This window comes from Neopelma chrysocephalum, unplaced genomic scaffold (genome assembly GCF_003984885.1).
Source record: "Neopelma chrysocephalum unplaced genomic scaffold, ASM398488v2 Primary Assembly neopelma1_100, whole genome shotgun sequence".
Taxonomy (NCBI): Eukaryota; Metazoa; Chordata; class Aves; order Passeriformes; family Pipridae; genus Neopelma; species Neopelma chrysocephalum.
In genome coordinates, this window is record NW_020897763.1 from 3,325,588 (window position 1) to 3,345,906 (window position 20,319).

Sequence of the window (20,319 nt, forward strand, 5' to 3'; positions counted from 1 at the left end):
GGGGGGGGGGGGGGGGGGGAGAGCGATGAGGGGCTGCGGGAGGTGAGGGGGGTGAGGAGGGTGCTGAGGGGTCCTTGCTGCCCCCCCTGCTCCTCAAAGGGGCCCCCCCCTCTGCCCCCCCGCGCGGTGCGGTTGTGTGGGGGGGTTGCAGACGGACCCCTTTATTACCCCTTCTCTCCCCCCATCACGGGGGTCGCCGCCTTTGTGTGCGGGCGGGACCCCCCTCGCCGGGCCCCGCGCCCCCCCCTCTCCCACGGCCCCCCCCTCCAAACCCCTTCCCCTCCCCGGGACCCTGGGGGGTGCTGGGGGTCGTGGCTTTGCTGGGAGGGGGGAGAAACCCGCCTTAAAAATATCCCCCTTAAACCCCCGTGCTGTGCTTGGAAGGGGGGGGGGAGGGCACCAGAATGGGGAAAATCTGTGCGGGTTTGTATTTATTTAAGAGAAAAGAAACACATACAAAAAAAACCCCAAAAAAGCCTCGGGTTTGTGTCTCGCACAGAGGGAAGGAGCAGAAGTTAATCCGGGGGGGGCCTGGGTGCACCTCGGGTTTGGGTTTGTTGGTGGGGAGAGAAACTGCTTCAAAATCCCCTTTTAAACCTCAAAAGGGGTCGCAGCAGTAACAACCCCCCCCCGCCCGCCACGAGGGCTCCCAGAGCCGAGGGAATAGCGGATAAGGGATAACCGAGCCCCTAAAACGGGAGTCGGTGCTGGAAAAGGTGCTAATTTTAGGAAAGCCTCCCGTTAATCGCGTTAGGGGCGGTCGGACGGAGGGAACGAGCCTGATCCGAGCGTCGGGACAGCTCCGGGGCTCCAGCAGGAGAACGCTGAGCGGGGAGAGCATCCCGTTATCCCGAAATATTGGAGTGGGAGGGTGGGAAGTGTCTTTACTTTTGCGGAGTTACTCCTGTACTTTTAGTCAGGGAGAGATGCTGCGAACTCCTGGAGCCGCTGAGCTCGTCTGGTGTGAAACGATGCAAAATTCGGTCCTTTCACACGCTGCCGCCTCAGGGAAGATGCTCGTGAAAACCCGGGAAAGAGCTGCTGATTCCTCGTTCCAGGGAAAACTCTGACTTCGGCAGGAGCTTCTCCTGGAGGAGAATCGATTGGCAAGGCAGGAAATAGGGAGCAGATTAAATGGGATGATAAGGAGAGCGAAAATAAGGTTTTAGGGAGGGGGCTGAGAGCTGAGCTGCTGCTGGAGCTGAGGAATGAAGGGGCACGGGAATGAGGAGCAGGTAAATCAGTGGAACGGTGAATTAAAAGCTCCGTGTGGGTGTGAACAGTGTGGATTAGACTTGGATTAAACAAGTGTCCCTGTGAACTGGCTGGAGCTGCACCGTATCGAATTTTCCCTGAATTTCGGCTGCTCTGCCTTGGGCAGCTGCACCCGGGGGTTGCTGCGGTTTATCCAGTGTCAGAGAGGTTGGATGATGTTTAAAAAGGAATGGGCAACAAAAGCGTTTGGCGTTTTATTTGGTTTCAAAACAGGCCGGGTGCAAATATTTGGAAATGATGTGCCAAGCGTGAGCAGCATTTGATGTCTCTGGGCTTTCAGCACGAGGCTGCAAACCATAAATGTGTGTTTATTCCTCCCCTGATCATTCTCCCCGTGAATATGAGCTGGCTCCAAGTGGAAGGGGTGTTTGGAAGTTGGCAGATTTTCCGCTCTGGAATAATTCTTGGGTCTTGTGCAAGTTGGGTTTGTTACAGAGGATTCTGCTCGTTCAGGAGCGGGGCTGGACAATAGTCACATATGCAACAGTTTAGGGGCTGTTAGAGCTGGGAAGCCAAAACCGGGGATTTATTTGGCTGTTGTGTGTCCAAGGATTGTTAGTGAGGAATCTCCTGCTGCAATTCCTGCGGAGATTCCAGCTGCATGTGGTACAAAGCCCTGGGCTCCACAAGAGGCCTGTGAGGATGAGGAATTGGGGACCAGCCTGCGGAATGAACCAGGGCTGGGGATGGTTTGGATTGGGATGTATCCATGGGGTGTCGTGCTGCTGATCCCTGGGATGCTGCCGAGGGACAGAAAAAGGCACCTTTAGGTTCTGTGTCTCCCCTCTGCTCTGGGTTTTTTGCTGCAGTGGATTTGTTGCTGGTCTTTGCTGCCTTAAACCCGGCTCTGTCCACATCACACCCTGCAGGTTGTTTTCTGCAGTGCTAAAACACTCACTTGTTAATTATTATTTTTAAGTAGTTCTGTTTTGTCTCAGAACAAGTGACAAGAAGCACTTTCTCAGCAACAAAGATGGTTTTTTCAGCATAAAATACTGAAAATGCCTTTTAAGGTCCTGTTTTTGTTGGCCTTTTTCCCTTTTGTTACCTGTTTTTATACTGAAATGTCTGAGGCCTTTTGCTGAGACTCCTAAATTTAAATTTAGTGTTTTCTCAGCCCTTAGAAGACGTTACTGGATTGATTTGGAACAGTTAATAAATGGAAATACTACAAAATTCAGCTTCTGTCCCGTGAGGTCCTCGTGGATTCTTTCACACGAGTTTTTTTTGCTTTGGGGAAGTGTAAAAGGGTTTCTGAACTTGTTGTCAGCTCTGAGGCAAAACAAAACTAAGAGGTTTGGTTTCAAATTGTTGTAAATGAACAGAGAGATACTCAGTGAGCTGCTTGAAAACTTTGCTGATAACTGGGAGCAGCAGGTGAGGTGGAAGGGGGGAATGGGGAGCTGGGGTCACCCTGAGCTGCCTGGTGGGACAAAAGACCCCAAAGATCCCCCCAATTCCTTTATTTTCTGCAGGAATCCTCCCCAGTGAATGAGGAGTTTCTCTCACTTCGTTTAACAACCTTTGTGGTTTTCGTGTTGAATATTTCATCGAGGGTTGGTTTTGTTGTTGGGTTTTTCCCCTTTGGGGAGATGTTCCTGTCTCAGCAGCCTGTTGTTAATGGCTGGGTGGGGAAACACTTCACCTTTCCCAAACACTTCACCATGGGCTGTTGGGTAGAAAAAAGCCCCCCTTCAATGCCAGTGAAAGGAAGACCCTCCTCGTTAGTGTGAAACCCTTAACGAGTCACCGCTCTGGAGGGAGCAAATCCAAATTGTTTAACAGAAACCGTTTAAAAATCTGATTTATAGGTGAGAATGTCCCAGGTTTTTTTGTTGATATCTCTGTGTGTACCAGCCCTAACGCTCTTCACCTTGGTTTTATGAGACTTCAGCTGAAAGATGGCTCATGTGAGGCTGGAGAGTCGTTTGTGGCTCAGGAGCCAGGGAATTACAGCTCTGGCACCCAGGGAAACAAAACAGATTAAAGGGGGAGCGAGGGGACAGGAGGTAAAAACAGGGGTGAGGTTCTGCCCTTTGCCAGTGTCACAGGGAAATCATTTCTAAGTGAACTAAAGCTGATTATTTGTGTGTTTGCAGTAATTTATATCCTGGTGTGCTGAGGAAAATGCAGATTAAAATGCACTGTTAAAATACACTGTTCTGCTGGGTTTGAAAGGAAAAAACCCTCTTTTTTTTGCAAGTGTCAAGAAGTGTCTGTAGTAGACAGGAGACAGGCAACAAAAATGAAGCTGGCTGCGTTGTGCTAAGTGTTGTTAATGAGCTTTTTGCTTACAATGTGGCAGTGAGTGCATATGAACTATTACACCTTCAATACATGACAAAAATCGGTTGAAATGCCTCAGAAAGTGGCAAATTGTTGGGACAAACCCTGAGATTTTTGAAAGCATGCTCACTAGGTAGGTTCCTTTAATTAGGTAATTATAAAGTAATTCACTGAGAAGTCTGGCTTTTTAAGAGCTTTGCTGAGAAAAGTAGAAAATACCTGAAAACCGGGAGCTTTTCTTGTTCCTCCCCACGGTGCTCACACTTGCTTTCTTGTCTCACTGCTTGGCTCTGTAATTCAGCTGCGTTTTCAAATGGAGACAGAGAACTGGAATCCTGGGATCTGACAGCTCCCAGTTACTCTGAAATGTGTCTTGTGTAACGTGTCAGTCATGACAAATGCACTATTTAAAGAAAAATTCAGACTAAGGAGGTGCGTTGTAGTGTTTTGTAACTCTGCTAACTGGAGTGCAAGAGGGAAAAAAAACACATCCTCAGGCACAGGAATCCCTGCAGAAGGGTGGAATTGCTAAATAACCTGCTCCAGCTCGGACTTTAAAAAGCAAATAATAGTTTGGGGTGTGGTGTAGATGGGGAAAACTTTTCACACTCAACCTCTGAGCAAGTGCACTGAAAAAGAAACTCCCTCCCCCCCCCCCCTCCCTCCCCGGGTGCAGCTTTTCAAAGGCCCAATTTACTGGAGCAGAAGCTTTAGAGCATTTCTGGGCTTTTCAGGCCTTTCAGGCGAACCATGGAAGATCGAGTCAAGAGTTATGGGCCACAGCTGTGGCCCTGCATTGAGGGGTTCTATGGGAGCTCAGCTGAGCTGATTAGGGAATGGTGACCACGGCTCCCGGCCCTTATTCCCTGTGAAAGGCAAATCCAAGCCCTCCGTGGAGCAGCACTGCCTTGGGACCAGATTTTCCCATTCACTTGCAGTGGGCGGCTTAGATTTGATTAAGAAATACTGTCCCCTAATTACATTCTGCCCCTTCTCTCTCAGGCTTTGAAAAGCCTCCCAAGACAATCCCGGGGTTTGAAGTTGGGACACAAGTGGTGTGGAAGGAGGGCCTGGGAGGGGACGTGATGAAGTGATAAGTGGATTTTAGCTGGAAATGCTGGAAGAGTGGCCTAAGGAGGGCACTCAGAGCTGGCTGCTGGTTCTGCACTGCTGGGGCTTTGTTCCCTTTTCCCTGGGAGGGATCAGTGTCTCTGAGACCGACTCCACGCCAGTGAGTTCCTGACAAATGTGCTTTCCTGTTCTTCAAACAGCAAAACTCTGTTTTATATTAAATCACAGAATGGTTTGAGTTGGAGGGACCTTAAAGCCCATCCGTGGGCACTGTCCCAGGTTGTTCCAAGCCCCGTCCAACCTGGCCTTGGACACTTCCAGGGATGGGGGAGCCACAGCTTCTCTGGGCAACACAAACACAAAAAGCGTGTTTTAATTTTAAAGACAAACATTCTAGACTTAGAATGGTATTAATTATGCTGAAAAAAAAAATCCATGTAACACTGTGCTGTTCTTAAAAGAAAAAGAAAGTTAAATCAGCTGTTTATTCACTGGAGTTGTGAGAAAGAGCCCTTAGCTTGGATTTAATGATGTTTAATCATTCTTTCAGAAACACAAAGGAGGTACTAAAAGCTGTTCAGCTGAGCTATAAAGAACTAAAAGCTATAACTCAGATTCAAAAGTGATTTAGTTCCAGAGGTAAGTCCATAATCCGACCAGTCATGAGTTAATCTGTCATCAGACTAAGACTAGAAGCAAATCTATTTAACTAAGAATAGTTAATTCACCTGAATCAGAGCAAGGCTGAAGATCCTTCTCACAAGAGTTTATTTTGAGAAAATATGATATTCATGATAGAGAGTAAAAATAGTGAGTGGCTTTCAAAAGGAAAAAATGTGGTTTGGAATTTGCACTGCTCTTCTTCTGCACTTTTGAGGATGGTGTGACCTGCTGGTTGGACACAGTGGAAATGAGGCAGCGAATAAGGAAGAAAATACCCTGTTTGTCATAAAATTGGAGGGGTTTAGGAGCAGCTTTTTGTGGCATCAAACCCAAATTCACCTCTCCCTCTTTGCTTTCCTTGTCCTGTTGTTCCATCTCAAGGCAAATTGAAGGGATGAACTCTAACCTCTTAGCAGGATAATTTATTAAAATAACAGATGCTCCAGAATCGGGCCCGAGTTGATCTTCAGTTCTTAAGGAAGATTAACAACCTGAGGGGTCACAAATGGGGTTCCCGGTTCCGACCTCGTGCTGTGGGGAGGACAAAGGCACCCCTCAGATCCTGCCTGGAATTCCTAAAAAAAAAAAAGGATTTCGGCCAGAACAGGATTCAAAATATTCAAATTAGGAATAATTCCATCAGGAAGGGGGGGGAAGGTGCATTTGGGCAAGTGAAATTCTCCCTGGTGCAGCAGAAAACAGAGGCATGAACCTTGTGCGAGGCTGGAAAGGTTTGGGACTGAAAACACAAATCTTAGTTTTATTGATGCCACTTCAGGTCCCCGTTTGCACACTGAGGAAGAGGAGGGTTTGCTGGATAAATTTGGTTTTCCCAGCTCAAAACAGGCCCATCAGTGGAGCAGGGGAAGAGGACGTGTAAATCCCTCTAATTCTTTGTTGACAAGAAAACAGAGAAGCCCTTGGTCGAGCCCTATGGTCTGAGTGTGGGGGGTCAGAGATTTGCTATTTCCAGAGCTGGGGATGTGGGAATGCTTATGGATACTATACACATAAATACCATGGAGCATCCTGGGCTGATGTCTGGGGTTTGTTAGTCAGACAAATAAAATAACAAAAGTCCTGGCTGCATTTGGATAAATTGGTCGCTGTGTTTCACTCCATCGACCAATTTATAAATTTATATATAAAACCCATAGAAAATTTACTGCTGTTCTGTCTCACTCGTTTGGGGTTTAAAAAAAAACAACAAACCAATAAATTGATTGGCAAGTGAAGGAGAAGAAAATGATGGAGAGGTGTGTCAAAACCCTTCGTTATTTTTGTCTTGTTGTAATCGCTGCTCCTCAAACATATTAGAGGCACCTTCCCTGCTTAAACCACAGCCTGTGGAATATTGCACTTCTATTTAATGCTCTTTGCCTGTTCATTATGGCTGTGAAGATAATAAGGCACAGCCTGCTGGGGTTGTCTGGTGCTTTATTGCTCTGGAGATGGCTCTGACATATTCGTTTGACTGATGGCTCTCGGCGCTGCATCAGCTGCGATTTGGGGTGGGTTTGTTAATAGTCTGTCGGAGATTCTGCCAAGATGGATATGAATTAAAATGTGGGAGGAAGAACAGCAGAGGACTACCCAGAACTTAGCAAGTCTTCACTCTGTGCCGTAATCCCTCTTTGTGTCTGTCACAAAGGGATCCTGGAGGAGGCTGTTATTCCGCTGCCGAATCCCGGGGCTGCTCATTGATCCCTGCGGCAGCGCCAGGACCCCGACGCGCCCGAGCTGCGAAACTTCACCTCGTCCCCTGTGCCACCGAGGGCCCTGGGTTTGTTTTCTCTAAAATTCCCTGTGTTTTGATACGGAATTAGTCAGGTTTGGAAACGCTGGGGGGGTGCAGAGCGAGGTGCTCCGGGGTCAAAACGTAACCGGCTCTGCCCTTGCAGTCACGGAGTCACGGAATCATTTAGGCTGGGAAGGACTTTAGGATCATCAGCCCAAAAATGATGTGGGATTTTGCTGATGTTATTGTGAAGGGGGGTGGGAATTGATAGGATTTTCCCTATCAAAAGGCTGAGTGTGCGATTTTTAATATTTTTTAATGTATAATCTCTGAACTGTTGCTGTGAACTCAACTCTGAACGTGCTGTTTTCGTGACAATCGGTAGTAAATGGGATGTACTGAACGTGAAAATAATGGTTAAAGAGCGTGGGCAAAAGGAAAAAATGCTTTCTGCAATCTGGGAAAATGTGGGGGTTTGTATGGTTGGCCATGATTAAAAGGATTGATAAGGCAGGGAAAGTGGGAAGGCAAGAGGAAGGCTCTCGATCTCTGCTCCTGCTTTGTCAGGCCACGCTGGGATGGATGGGGCTGGTTTGGTTTAACTGCACCTTGGTAATGATTCTGGAGCTGCCACATAAACCTGGGCACAGCCCTGAGCCCTCCCTGTGCCTGGAGCAGGAGCGGTGCCCCGGGCAGGGCAAGTGGGAAGGGAAGCAAAGACCTGGGTTTTGGTGTGAGTCCTGACAGTTTTGGGATGGGGAGGGGTGGAAAAGTGAATTTCCCCCTGATTGGGAGGGTTTTGTGCCCGTTAAAGCTCCTGCCCTGGCTGAGGTGTTTCAGGAGGAATGTTTGGGGGCAAACAGGTGGAAAACTTCAGGACACTATTGCTTGTAACTCTCTGTCACAACTGTGGAAACAATTCTTGGGGAATTCGTGGATTCTGTCAAGTTGGTCGCTTGACTCGTAAAGTGGAATTATAACTTTCCGTCGGGCAGTCGGTGTCTGCTTCCAGCCTGTTCTAATTCTGCTCTTTTTCCTGTTTGAGTCTGATAATTCAAATTGTATGTGTTTGCTGTAATTGCTTCAGGCTTCTCCAAATGGAAAAGCCAGGGAATTGCTGCGTTGATTCTTTCCCTTTTGGGCTGGTTCACGAGGGCCGGAGGAAACTCTGGGAATTGTTTTAATGTCCAGGGAGGGCCTCTGTGCCCAGGGTGTGCAGGTTGTGTTTCTCAGCTTACTGACACTGCAAAAAGCCAATCCAAAAATAAAACCTTGAAGCCTATGGAAGGAGAGGGGAGGAGGGATTTTATGTGTTGTAATAAATGAAGAAACATTAACTTCTAGAAAGCTGTGAGCTAAGATGTATATAGCATTTTAATAATGCTTTTTAACATCCAGAGTAGTTAAATAGTAATTCCCACATTTTCAGGGACCTGTAGCACATGGATCTTGTTTGTTTGTGTGTTTTACAGTGACTCTAAAGAATATATAGTCAATATTGCACATGGACGTTGATTCTTAGAGCTAAAGTCAAGGGGTGAAATTAAAAATACAGGTAGCTGGGGCATTACCTGAGGTTTCAGTCACTTATTTCTGTTCATCTCTTAGATGAGAGACAGTGTGAGTTTGGCTTGATAAGAATATTCCTATTTCGTCTTTAAAATACTTTAAATTATAAAAACTTCCAGGTTTAGACTCGTGTGGCTGGATTTGAGTGGCAGTGTGAGCACAGAGCAGCCCATTCCCGGGTGAAGGGAGGGACTGCACCTTCCCTCTGCCCTGCCAGGATTGTTTGCAAACCCTGAGCTGCAGCTCCATTTGTAGGGAATGTTGAACTGGCTCCAGTTTAATGGGATCTTCCTTGGGAAGGAATGTGGATAGAAGACACATGTGCAGGGATTTGTTGGCCTGTGTGAAGTTGGAATTACGGCTCTGGGAGGACGCGGCAGCGCCAAGTCTTTTGTTGGAGTCATAAATTTATCCCAACCCAACCAAAGGAGTTTGGTGGCTTTTCTGGCTCCTTGGAGTTCACCAGAGAGCAGAGAGAGTGTGTGTGTGTGTGTCTGGGGAGTGCAGCTAAACCAGTTCACCAAGACTGAGAAGAGCAAAAAAAGGCAGGATAAGGTCCTTTCATCCATTCCAGGCACCGACTCGCTTTAGGAACGGGGAATATTCCCCTAAGGACAGAGGATGGGGACATGGTGGTGACATTTTTTGGTGCAGCAATTCCTTTTTTCTAACAGAATATCAATGATACGAGTTTTTCTGCTTGAAAAAAATGTCATTGCCAGAGTCTTTGAGAGGTGAGGAAGAATTCAGGAGGAATTTCCTCATGGAAAGGGTGGTCAGGCACTGGAAGGGGCTGCCCAGGGAGGTTTGGAGTGCCCAGCCCTGGAGGTGTCCAAGAAAGGACTGGATGTGGCCCTCAGTGCTCTGGGCTGGGGGACAAGGTGGGGACTGGGCACTGGGTGGGCTCCATGGTCCTGGAGGGATTTTCCAACCTCAGGGATTCTGGGATTCTGTAAATACAGGGCTTTGCTGTGAGTCCACCCTTAGAACTGGAACACGAATGCTTGAGCAGGAATTTTTTCTCCCCCATCTCCAGTGCAGCTCAGATTACATGTTTTCATTAGACATCTGGTTCAATAATTGGTTCCTCACAAACGGGGAGGTTAAAACAATCACAGGAATAACGTTTTGGAGTCATTGTGTGCAATTTTAGAGATCTCTCCTCTCTGCTATCGCCGTGTTTGCGTTTTTGAGTGTTTGCAGCAGGGTAGAAAATCCAGAGTTCCACATAAAAATGGGTTATTGGGCGGGGGGGAGTGGAAAGTACTTGGGGTTTTGCATCTAAATTTTTAAACCTATTTCATAGTATTGTAGAATCACAGGATGGTTTGAGTTGGAAGGGACCTTAAAGTGCCACCAGTGCCACCCCCTGGCATGGGCAGGGACACCTTCCACTGTCCCAGGTTGCTCCAAGCCCTGTCCAACCTGGCCTTGGACACTTCCAGGGATGGGGCAGCCACAGCTTCTCTGGGCACCCTGTGCCAGGGCCTCCCCACCCTCACAGGGAAGAATTTCTTCCCAGTATCCCACTTAACCTTCCCTCTTTCAGTTTGAACCCATCCCCCTTGTCCTGTCACTGCAGTTTGACCAAATGCTGTATATTCATTATGTAGTTTTGATGGAAACCAGGAATACCCAAGGATATTTTTTCCTACAGTGTTTTAAAACAGAGTGAGAAGTTAAAAAAAAAAAAGGCAAATGTGCTTTATTTAATGTGGGACCAATTCCCACTGGGCTGGTGAAATGCTGCTGTGTTTCACTTCTGCCATTCCCAGGAGAGGGAGGAAGGAATGAATGAAAGAATCATTCAGGCTGAGCTTCCCACCTGTCCTGAAAGATGATTTCCAGGAGTTTGTGCCAGTACTGAACACTCTTGGACGAGAGTGGAATCAACTGTTGGACAAATAAAAGATGCATCATTCCAAGGCCAAACATCCAGCACCTCTCCTGAGCCCTGAACTGCTCTTTTTGCTTCCTGCAGATTGATTTAGAAACAGAAAGTAGCTGGTGTCAACAGATCCCTACAGATGTCTTTAATCAGGTTCCAAATGTGTAACAATGGGACAAAGAAACATAATGAAATCATGTGGTTTATTTTAACACTCTTTTGGGGTCAGGAGCCAAACTGTTTCTGCTGCATTTGGTTCTTGAAGTTGTTAAGAGGTTCTTACCATGAGTTTTTCCAGGGTTATGAGCCATGCAAGGAAAGAAAGTAGGGTTTGACCTGGTGTTTAAGTGATTTGCAATGTGAGAAATACTCAGATTGTCTCTAAAATATCATTGGCTAAACTAATGTCCTTATTTTCTTTAATTCCCCATTACTCTGTTGCAGTTTTACTCATCTTTAGTGCATTGCAGTGCAGCTTCTCCTGCTGCTGGTGCCTCTTCTCCATGCAGAGCAATCCTCCCTCTTTTCCTTCCCCCAGCCCTTATCTGGGAAAGATCTAAGTAGGTGAGAAAGGAGGAGTTTATAGAGATTCCTTAAAATGACATCTACCTTAATGGAAAAAAAAATTTGTAAACCCAAGAATGAAACGTGATGAACTGTAATTGCAGAGAGCAGAGCTCTGGGTGTTTGTTTCCAAGGCTTTTAAAATCCAAGGTGTTGATTCTCCATCATGAAACCCTCGTGTTGCTCATGGTCTGTCACACCAACCACAGCAATTTGTGCTCAGGCCCTGCAGCCTCTGAGGCAGCTCCAGCCCTGTGATCTCAGCCGGGTTTGTTTTCCCCCTTGTTTACAGGTTCTGACTCATGGTTGTGTTCTCCTTTAATCCCAGCCCTGTCATTCCTCCTGGGAGCCTGTTCCTGCCAGGAGGTTGTGGCAAAACTGTTTGTGTACCTGTGGAGAAGAGGGGGAAACTTCTGTTCTTAGTCATGTGCGAGTGTTTGGTGGCTCATTCTGCTCTCTGGGGTGTGGGGGCTGCAGGGCTGGACCTGCACCCGCTCCAGCTGCCTTTGGATCATGGGAGAGCCAATTTTAATCCTTTTTTTTCTCATGGAAGGGCTCAAAAATGCGAGTCAGTAATAGAAACCTTCAATGTGAGGATGAACTCTGAAGTGTGGTGGGTGGAGAAGCCCCTCTCTGAGGAAAAATGTATCATTCAAGTGGTTTTGGGTTAAATAAACACCATTTCTTTCTAACTCTGAGAGCAGCCCAACGTACAGGGAATTAGGGCTTGGATTTGCAAGGGAATTATCCATGGATACCTAAAGAGAACCAGGTGGGGAGTATCACATGCTGCATCAAAGATGCTTTTGTGCTGGAATTACTGAATTAAGGTGTAACAAAGCTGCTCTGTCAACTGACCCACCGTGTCCAGGATCTCTTTCCCTTTCCAAGCAGGAAATCTCCCGGCCCACACAGGAAAAGCAAAAGCAGTTGACAAAAGGCTGGTGATTTATCTCCTGACAGCCTCCTGCATTGTCAAACACGATTCCCTAATGCTCTGGGTCTGGTGTGGGATTGATTTCCTGGTAGCCTGTTACCCAGCTGGAACCGGCACCACTGGTTCTTCTGCCTTGGAAATTGGGGATAAATTCAGTGTTTTTTGAAAATCTCATGTCCTGAGAGCTTGCAGGGCTGGTGAGCAACTGGCTGTTGGATTATTCCCTATTAAACTGTGTGTCTAAGGCCCATTTTTTGTTCCTCAGAACACGCTGGTGAGACTCAAGGGTTAAATTCCCCACACTGTCGCATATGGCAGTGAGCAGAATCACAGATGTTGATGATACAACATAATTAGTATTCTTTTATGTAAATGAAGGCTGTCAATGTTACCATAGTGTCTATACTCTCTCAAGCTGGAATCTCTGCCACTTGGTCTCACCAAGGCTAGACAGGATTATTCCAACAATTTTTTATCCAGAGCTGAGGAGAGAAATAAATAAAGAGGGGGGAAAAAGGGTCAGGGAGGAAGGTGGGGAGGGAGGAAGGAAGGTGGGAAGGGATGTTTCCAACTTGGAAGGAGGAGACCAAACCGGTCCTTTGTTTAGTGTAGGATTTCCAAAAGTGCCTTTCCAGGTCCTGGGGTGTGGGAGGGAATGAGCCCAGCCCGAAGGAGAACTGGGGAGGTTTCTGAGCTGGTTTAATAAACAGCTCCAATGGTTCTTTAGCCACTGTGGGCCCCCCCAGGAGGCAGGGGCTGAAGTGGCCACTTGAGCTTTAATCTGGAGTGGAGGAAAGAACTGAAGAGCTTTGATTTTTTTTCCTTAAGAGATTCTGTCTTTAACAGCAACGTCACTGAAAAAGGCAGTGATTAAAGCAAACTTGCATAATTTAGGACTGCTAAAAATCTATTTTCTTAGCCTGGCCAGGTCTCTGCCCACCCATCCAGGTGAGGGCTCAGTACTTGTCCCAAAGCTTTGGCAGCGTTGTGCTGGGGCCTTTGTTGTGTTAAACTTTGCCCCTTATAAAATGGTTTTTTAACCAAATATTCTGTGTGCCAGGTCCCACACTCTCTGTACCATCTGTAACCACTTTGTGCCTGGGATTGCTGTCCCCTGTCACTACTCTGTGTGTGTTCAGTACAGTAGTCATAGCTGTGGAAGCAACTTAATTCAGTCTCTCCTGGATTATTCCAACAGATCCATTTTTACCACCTCTTCTACCTTTTGGCAGGTTTTTACCCATTTTTCTCTCCTCTGTAGTTCTTCTTTTGCTGCAGTTCGCACTTGACAACTCTCCATTACTTCCTTTTTATTGTTTGAAGAATCACCTAGAAATTAAATTTATTCAGCACAGCTCTTTTTTTTTTTTTTTAATCTTTCCCCCATCTCCTCCCCCCTCATTCACCGAGTGATCGAAGCCGCCAAAATCCAAGTGATCACAGGAGGGGCACGTTTTTCCTCACTTTTTTTAAACTCCCATTTTTCCTCTGCCATATGTTGGGTCATCCACTACAAAAGCCTCACGGTGGAGAGGCTCCATGTGATCAGCAGATTTACAGCTCGCCCGAAAATGAAAGCAGAAAATGAAATTCCAGAGTGCCTCTTGCGTGTGACGTGCCTGAACATCTGAGAATTTGGGTTCCTGGGTGTGATCAGGCTTTGGCTTCCAGATCATTCTGGTGTCTGTAATAAAAGTGTTCTGTGTGTGCCGAGGGGGTTAATGGTGCTCCAAACCAGCCCTGCCTGGGTTTGTTTCCGTGCATCACCAGAATATTCTCTCTCCAGGGCTTTGAAGATGGGCTGCCTTGCAGTGAAGACTTAACTGGTAATTAAATTCTCCAAGAAGCGCCGGGACTCCCTTGGAACATGGGGCTGCTCCGTGCCCGGGACGCTGCGTGGCGGAGGAAAGGATGTGTAACCAGGACTGCGTGAGTGGCCTGTGTGGGGCTGAGCTCCTTCCCTGGGATCAGAGCCCTGCAGGGACTGCCCTCCAGAGTGCACGGCACTGGCACACCTGGGCTTTTTGCAGGGCTGAGTGTCTTTTGCCAAAATGGGGACACCTCCTCGGATCCCTGCTCGGATTTCCCCGCAGTTCCAGTGGTCACTTATTGAATCAGCTGCTTTCTCTGTTTGTGTGTCTCTGTTGGACACACACAGATTTTCCTTTAGATTTCCCCTACATGTCAATTTTTTTTTCCCATGCTGATTTTTTTTTCAGCACCGGGATGTTTGGGAGGCTGTGGGAAATCAGGGAATTCGGGGGCAGAGTGTAAAGCCTGAGGACAAACGCTCTGGTTACCACCATGAGCTGATATTTCAGTGGCTTCTGCCTGAAGTTGGTAACCTCAGTCTGAGTGCTGATGACATGCATTCCAATTCCAAATTCCTTTTGAGTGTATCAATTTCAAGGGGGCAGCTAAAGATCAAACGTGTGTGTGGACTGAATGAATCCTTCTCTCCGTGGATTGGGTCAGACGTGCTGGCAGCTGCCTGGGCCCGCCTTAGGAGACAGATAGAGCTTTATTCTCTAGACCTGGTCCATCCAATATCTTTCACTGGTGCTAAAAACTGCTTTTAAAAAAACTGTGCACGGAAATAACATCATTGGCTGAGGGATTGACAAGACACAACATCGGTGTTTTCATAGGTGTGGTACAGAAGGAGGGCAGTGGTCACTGCCAGAGCTCAAGGAGGGTTTGGACAATGCTCTCAGGCACAGGGTGGGATTTGGGGGCATCCTGTGCAGGGCCAGGAGTTGGGCTTTGATCCTTGTGGGACTCCACAATGAAAAGAAATCTTACATGCACGTTCTGGCTCTAAAATCCTTTTCCTTTCCATTTTTGTTGTGCCTGCCCAGGTCAGAGCGGCGACGACTCCTGTGAGACATGGATAGATGCAAACATGTCGGGCGGCTACGACTCGCCCAGGACCACTCGATCCTGAACCCCCAGAAGTGGCAGTGCGTGGACTGCCAGACCACGGAGTCGCTCTGGGCCTGCCTCAAGTGCTCTCACGTGGCGTGCGGGCGGTACCTGGAGGAGCACGCGCTGCGCCACTTCCAGGAGACCCGGCACCCCCTGGCCATGGAGGTGCACGACCTGTACGTGTTCTGCTACCTGTGCCAGGACTACGTGCTCAACGACAACCCCGAGGGGGACCTGAAGCTGCTGAGGAGCTCGCTGTCGGCCATCCAGGGCCAGCGGCGGGAGCCCCTGGCTCGCAGCGGGAGGACGCTGCGCTCCATGACCCTGGGGGAGGACGCGCGCGGGAGCCTCCCGGGACAGTCCCAGATGCTCACGGCGCTCTGGCACCGGCGCCAGGCCCTGCTGGCGAGGGCCCTGCGGACCTGGTTCCACAAGAGCTCCCGGGGGCAGCTGAAACTGCAGCAGAAGAGGCAAATGGAGGAGCTGGAGAAGAAGAAGGAGGCGGCTCGGCGGCGGCGGCAGGAGATGAAGAGGCGTCTCCTGGAGGAGCTGGCGAACACCCCCCCCAGGAAGAGCGCGAGGCTGTTGTCTCACGTGCACAGGGAGAACTTGATTCCAAGGAAATTCAGGGAGGTGGCCTCCTCCCCTACCTCAAGGCAGGTGCAGAGCAGCAGGTTCAGACAGTTCTACTCCATCCGGCGCCAGCCCCTCATGACTCCCGGGGTCACGGGGCTGAGGAACCTGGGGAACACGTGTTACATGAACTCCATCCTGCAAGTGCTGAGTCACCTCCAGAAGTTCCGAGAATGTTTTTTGACACTTGATCTCTGTGAAACAGAAGAACTCTTGGCTAAAACTGTGAACGGGAGGGCCAGGATCCCTGGCAAACTGGCAAATGGGTCTGCTGCTAATGAGTCAGGGAAGACCGACAAAGTGGGATCATCTGGCACGCAGAGCTCGCCAGCTGGCTTGAATGGGAGCTCCTCCATAAGCCGGAGCTTAGAACTGATCCAGCCCAAGGAGCCGAGCTCAAAGCACATCTCCCTCTGCCACGAACTGCACACCCTCTTCAGAGTGATGTGGTCTGGCAAGTGGGCCCTGGTGTCCCCCTTTGCCATGCTGCACTCCGTGTGGAGCCTGATCCCGGCCTTCCGGGGCTACGATCAGCAGGACGCTCAGGAATTCCTCTGCGAGCTGCTGGATAAAGTCCAGCAGGAGCTGGAGTCGGAAGGAACGAAGCGCAGGATCCTCATCCCCTTCTCGCAGAGGAAGCTCACCAAGCAGGTCCTCAAGGTGGTCAACACCATCTTCCACGGGCAGTTGCTCAGCCAGGTACGGACCTGCTCTGGCACAGGGATCAGTTGGAACCGTTCACAGATTTGGAGCTCTGTGTGTTGAGGACCTCCAGATATGTGAGGAGTGCCTTAGGAGCAACTCCTGGGGAAGAAATCCCTTGGGTTGCTGTGCAGGTGTCAGCATTTCCATATTTGTCACATTCATTATAAATTCACTTGGCTTCTGTCACTTCAGGATGAAATTTGCACAGGTACAGAAGGTCTGACCCCTTAGATTGAAGTTTTGAGTGTGATTTTAAAGTGTTTTTTCCTTTGTTTTGTCCCTTTTTGGTGTTGTTTCCATGCCTAGGAAGAATATGATGAGGGAGAGCATCTGGTGCTCTAAAGAACAAGCTCTGTGACAATTTTTTTGCCAGCATATGAAAGTCATCTTGAGACACTGAATGTGCCAGCTGTGAGTTGGTGTTTCACCTGTAAAGGTGTTTATCTGAGGAAGGAAGTAAATCCCAGAAAGGTGAAAAGAGAAAGAAGTTTTAAATTACTTGCTTTCAGACTGGACATGAGAAGTGTTTCTCACAGATCTTTGTGGAACTGCTCTGCCTTTTGGGTGGAGTGGCTGTGCCAGTGTGCAGGTACAGAGCAGCGTTTGTGTGTTTGTTCCATCCCCAGGTCACCTGCATCACGTGCAACTACAAATCCAACACCGTGGAGCCCTTCTGGGACCTTTCCCTGGAGTTCCCCGAGCGGTACCACTCCCTGGAGAAGGGGCTGGTGCCCGTGCAGCAGGCAGAGTGCCTGCTCACAGAGATGCTGGCCAAGTTCACCGAGACCGAGGCGCTGGAGGGGAGGATCTACGCCTGCGACCAGTGCAACAGTGAGTGGGCTCTGAGGCACCAGCTCTGTGTCTGAGGGGGGTTTTGTGTGCCTGGAAACGTGTCTGGGTGGGAAAACTCTGTCCTTCCGTGCTGCTCCTGCTGGTTTGGTTCCTGCCGTTGGTAGATGCTGCTCCTTTGGGCTCCAACTGGGACTTGATGTGTCATTTTTGCCTCTGATGTGTCATTTTTTCTCTCATCTCTGCCATTCAGCAGCACAATTCACTACAGGTTTGATACAAGCCTGTTCCCTCACTTGTGTTAGAGGGGACTTCCAAGAATTTTTTGGGAGAGAGGGGGTTGGATTTAGAGGCAAAAGAAGGGCTTTATCCCCTGTGCTTTACTCATCTCTGCATGGCAGGAAAGCTTTCCTAACACATCCTCCCTATGCTGCTTGTTCTTGATTGAATCCTTGACCCAGAAATCAAGAGTTCTCAAGGTTTGTAGCTGTGCCAGGTGAGAGTTTCATCCCTCTGTGGGCATTTGTTGGGAAGCACTGACCTGGCATTATCCAGGGAGGCTCAGGTAATGTGTTATTACCTGTGAGGTGATGCACAGATTTTGCTGTGCTCAGCTAGTGGATGACTTTGCTTTCCTGCAGCAGCTCTGAGTGAAAGGTCATTATATCCCTGAAAATCACTTTAGCCTGTGTATTACCATTCAGCTCAGCTACTCTGATAAGCTGGATTTGGATTCTTTTTCATGCAGGTATTTATGGCAAACGTTCATTCCCTTGGGAGGAAAATGCCAGCGATTTGACTTGCATTGCAACTAAGCAGCTGGAGTAGCAAATACTTGCAGAGATCTGTTCTCTATCAACTGGCAAATCTGTTACCAAACATCTTCTCAGAGTGTTAGGAAATAATCCTTGACTGGATGTTCTTGGAAAAAAGCCAAATATGATTTGAATGGATTCTGATTCACAAATAACGTTCGCAAATTGTCGATGCGGATGAGTTCAGCTTCATCTTAACTCAGTTTGCTTTGATTCTTTGTGAAAGCTGAATTTTAATGGTTACTTCAGAATTAAATGGCTCGGGAAGCATTAACCAGCTGGAAAGAGCCAGGGAAGGGCACCAGCCCGAGTCCAGGTGCCAGGAATGATCTGGGCAGTGCGTGTCAGACATGCCGGAGGAGGAGGCACCCATCTGCTCTGAGCTGGTGCACTGAGGTGCAGAAATCTAATTAACAGGTACATTTCCTATTGGAAGCTCTGACAGCCACCTGTCTTCCTCCTGGGACAGTCATATGTTCAGTGTCCTGCAAAGAGCAAGCCCTGGGAAGAGGAACCGTCCTCCCTCTTCTCCAGCTTTGGTTCAGGGGCTGTTTGCTGTTGGTGGAACTTTGATGGAAGCATTTTCTGACTTGTATTAATACACTTGAGCTAATGCAGGCTGCTACAAGCCTTATTCTAGTGCTGTAAGGAGCTCAAAGTAGCAGACAATAAAATACCAGGTACTGCTATTTGTGTGCTGGAGTTGCCCTGTGGGAACTGGAACTGCTGCAGCCCCAGATGTCTTTGGCCTTGGCTCTTGTCTTAATATTCCTGCTGTATTTCTCAGGGCAAAACATCAGCACGAGCAGCTTGAAGGTGACAACTGATTGTGTGATTATGAGCATCACAAAAGGGGGAGTTTTGGTCCTAGAGAAGTTCCTGTGAAGGAATTCATGAATATTTACTTGTGTGTCCATCCCGAGCACACCTGAGCTGGAATAAAGAGGTCATCACGTGCTGTTCTTCTCTTCTGGGGATTCATCAAATCCTAACAATCTTTCCCTTGATTTTTTGGGTTTTTTCTTCTGTCAGGCAAACGGCGAAAGTCTTCTCCTAAACCTCTTGTTCTGAGTGAAGCTAAAAAGCAGTTGCTGATCTACAGACTACCTCAGGTCCTCCGGCTGCACCTTAAACGCTTCAGGTGAGGGGACACCCCGTGGGGGCAGCAGAGACACTGCCCTCTGCTTTTTGGGAAGAACTGTGGGCCCATAACTTCTCCCACTTCCTGCTGAGTGCAGGTGGATAACCTCTTACCCATCAGATATGTGAAACCCTCTCACCTTGCAACCAGGGGCAGTTTTGTGGCGTGCAGATTTGCTTCTGGCATCTTTTCTGCCACACACTCAATGTAATGTTTTGTAAATATTAGTCCTGATTTCCTTGATTTGTCCTCGAGGGCCTTTGCTGGGTTTGCAGGCAGCTTGGAAGGATGGCTGGGAGATGATCAGTGCATGAGCTGAGAGATTTGTTAAAGGTGGAAGGTTGTGAGAGTTAAATGCCAGTATTGTGTATTTACCTGTTGAATAAATGGCAGACAAAGCTCAAAATATTATGAAAAGCTTCTAAAATGGTTAAACCGGGTGTGTGTGGGGGGTTTATTGACAGCTGAGGATTTTAAAGGCTGTTTGGCTGTTGTGATCACAACAATATCCCCACTAATGCCATCAGTGACACAGGGAGCTGTGTGTGAACTGTGGCTGGAGGAGATTTTCAAGTGAAAACAAGGGAAACACTTGGTGATGCTTCAGTGGGGGGGGTTGTGGAGCAGTGTCTGCCTGTGCAACCCCCCCAGCCCCGAGCAGACCCCGAGTCTCTGATCCCTCGTGTTTGTTTGCAGGTGGTCTGAGCGCAATCACCGCGAGAAGATCGGGGTCCATGTCCTCTTTGACCAGGTATTAAACATGGAACCTTACTGCTGCAGGGACTCCCTCTCCTCCCTTGGCAAGGAGACCCTTGTGTATGACCTCTCGGCTGTGGTGATGCATCACGGGAAGGGGTTTGGCTCAGGACACTACACAGCATATTGCTACAACACAGAGGGAGGTGCGTGTGCCTGGGGACGGGGACCCACCCCACAAACTCCTCTTTTATCCCACAGACGTGGCCTGGTGGGAAGCTTTGTGGTTTCAGAGCTCCTCGGGGCTGAGCTCAGCAGTTTGTTTGCCCCGGGTGTGTTTCTTGGTGGTGGGTTTGGGTTGGGATTCCTGCACAGGGTTTGGGTTGTGACTCCTCATGGCACAGGGTTTGGTTTGGGATTCCTGCACAGGGTTTGGGTTGGGATTCCTGCACAGGATTTGGGTTGTGATTCCTGCACAGGGGTTGGATTGGGATTCCTGCATGGGGTTTGGGTTGGGATTCCTGCACAGGATTTAGGTTGGGATTCCTGCACAGGGTTTGGGTTGTGACTCCTCATGGCACAGGGTTTGGGTTGGGATTCCTGCACAGGGTTTGGGTTGGGATT

At 48.5% G+C, this 20,319-nt stretch overlaps 1 protein-coding gene across 4 annotated transcripts in view; it reads left to right on the top strand.

Moving 5' to 3' along the window:
* USP49 (ubiquitin specific peptidase 49) overlaps window positions 1-20,319 on the top strand; it is a 22,646-nt gene that overhangs the window by 178 nt on the left and 2,149 nt on the right. The window contains exons 1-6 of one of the 4 annotated variants that reach the window (XM_027695166.1): window positions 570-961; window positions 13,778-13,920; window positions 14,850-16,248; window positions 16,881-17,085; window positions 18,891-18,999; window positions 19,696-19,901. In XM_027695166.1, the coding sequence (XP_027550967.1) occupies window positions 14,878-16,248; window positions 16,881-17,085; window positions 18,891-18,999; window positions 19,696-19,901 (1,891 nt within the window). In that variant the 5' untranslated portion in view covers window positions 570-961; window positions 13,778-13,920; window positions 14,850-14,877. Of the gene's footprint in view, window positions 1-569; window positions 962-13,777; window positions 13,921-14,849; window positions 16,249-16,880; window positions 17,086-17,791; window positions 18,276-18,645; window positions 19,000-19,695; window positions 19,902-20,319 lie in introns of those variants that run through there. The other 3 variants (XR_003536182.1, XR_003536183.1, XM_027695165.1) reach the window with 3 other exon arrangements.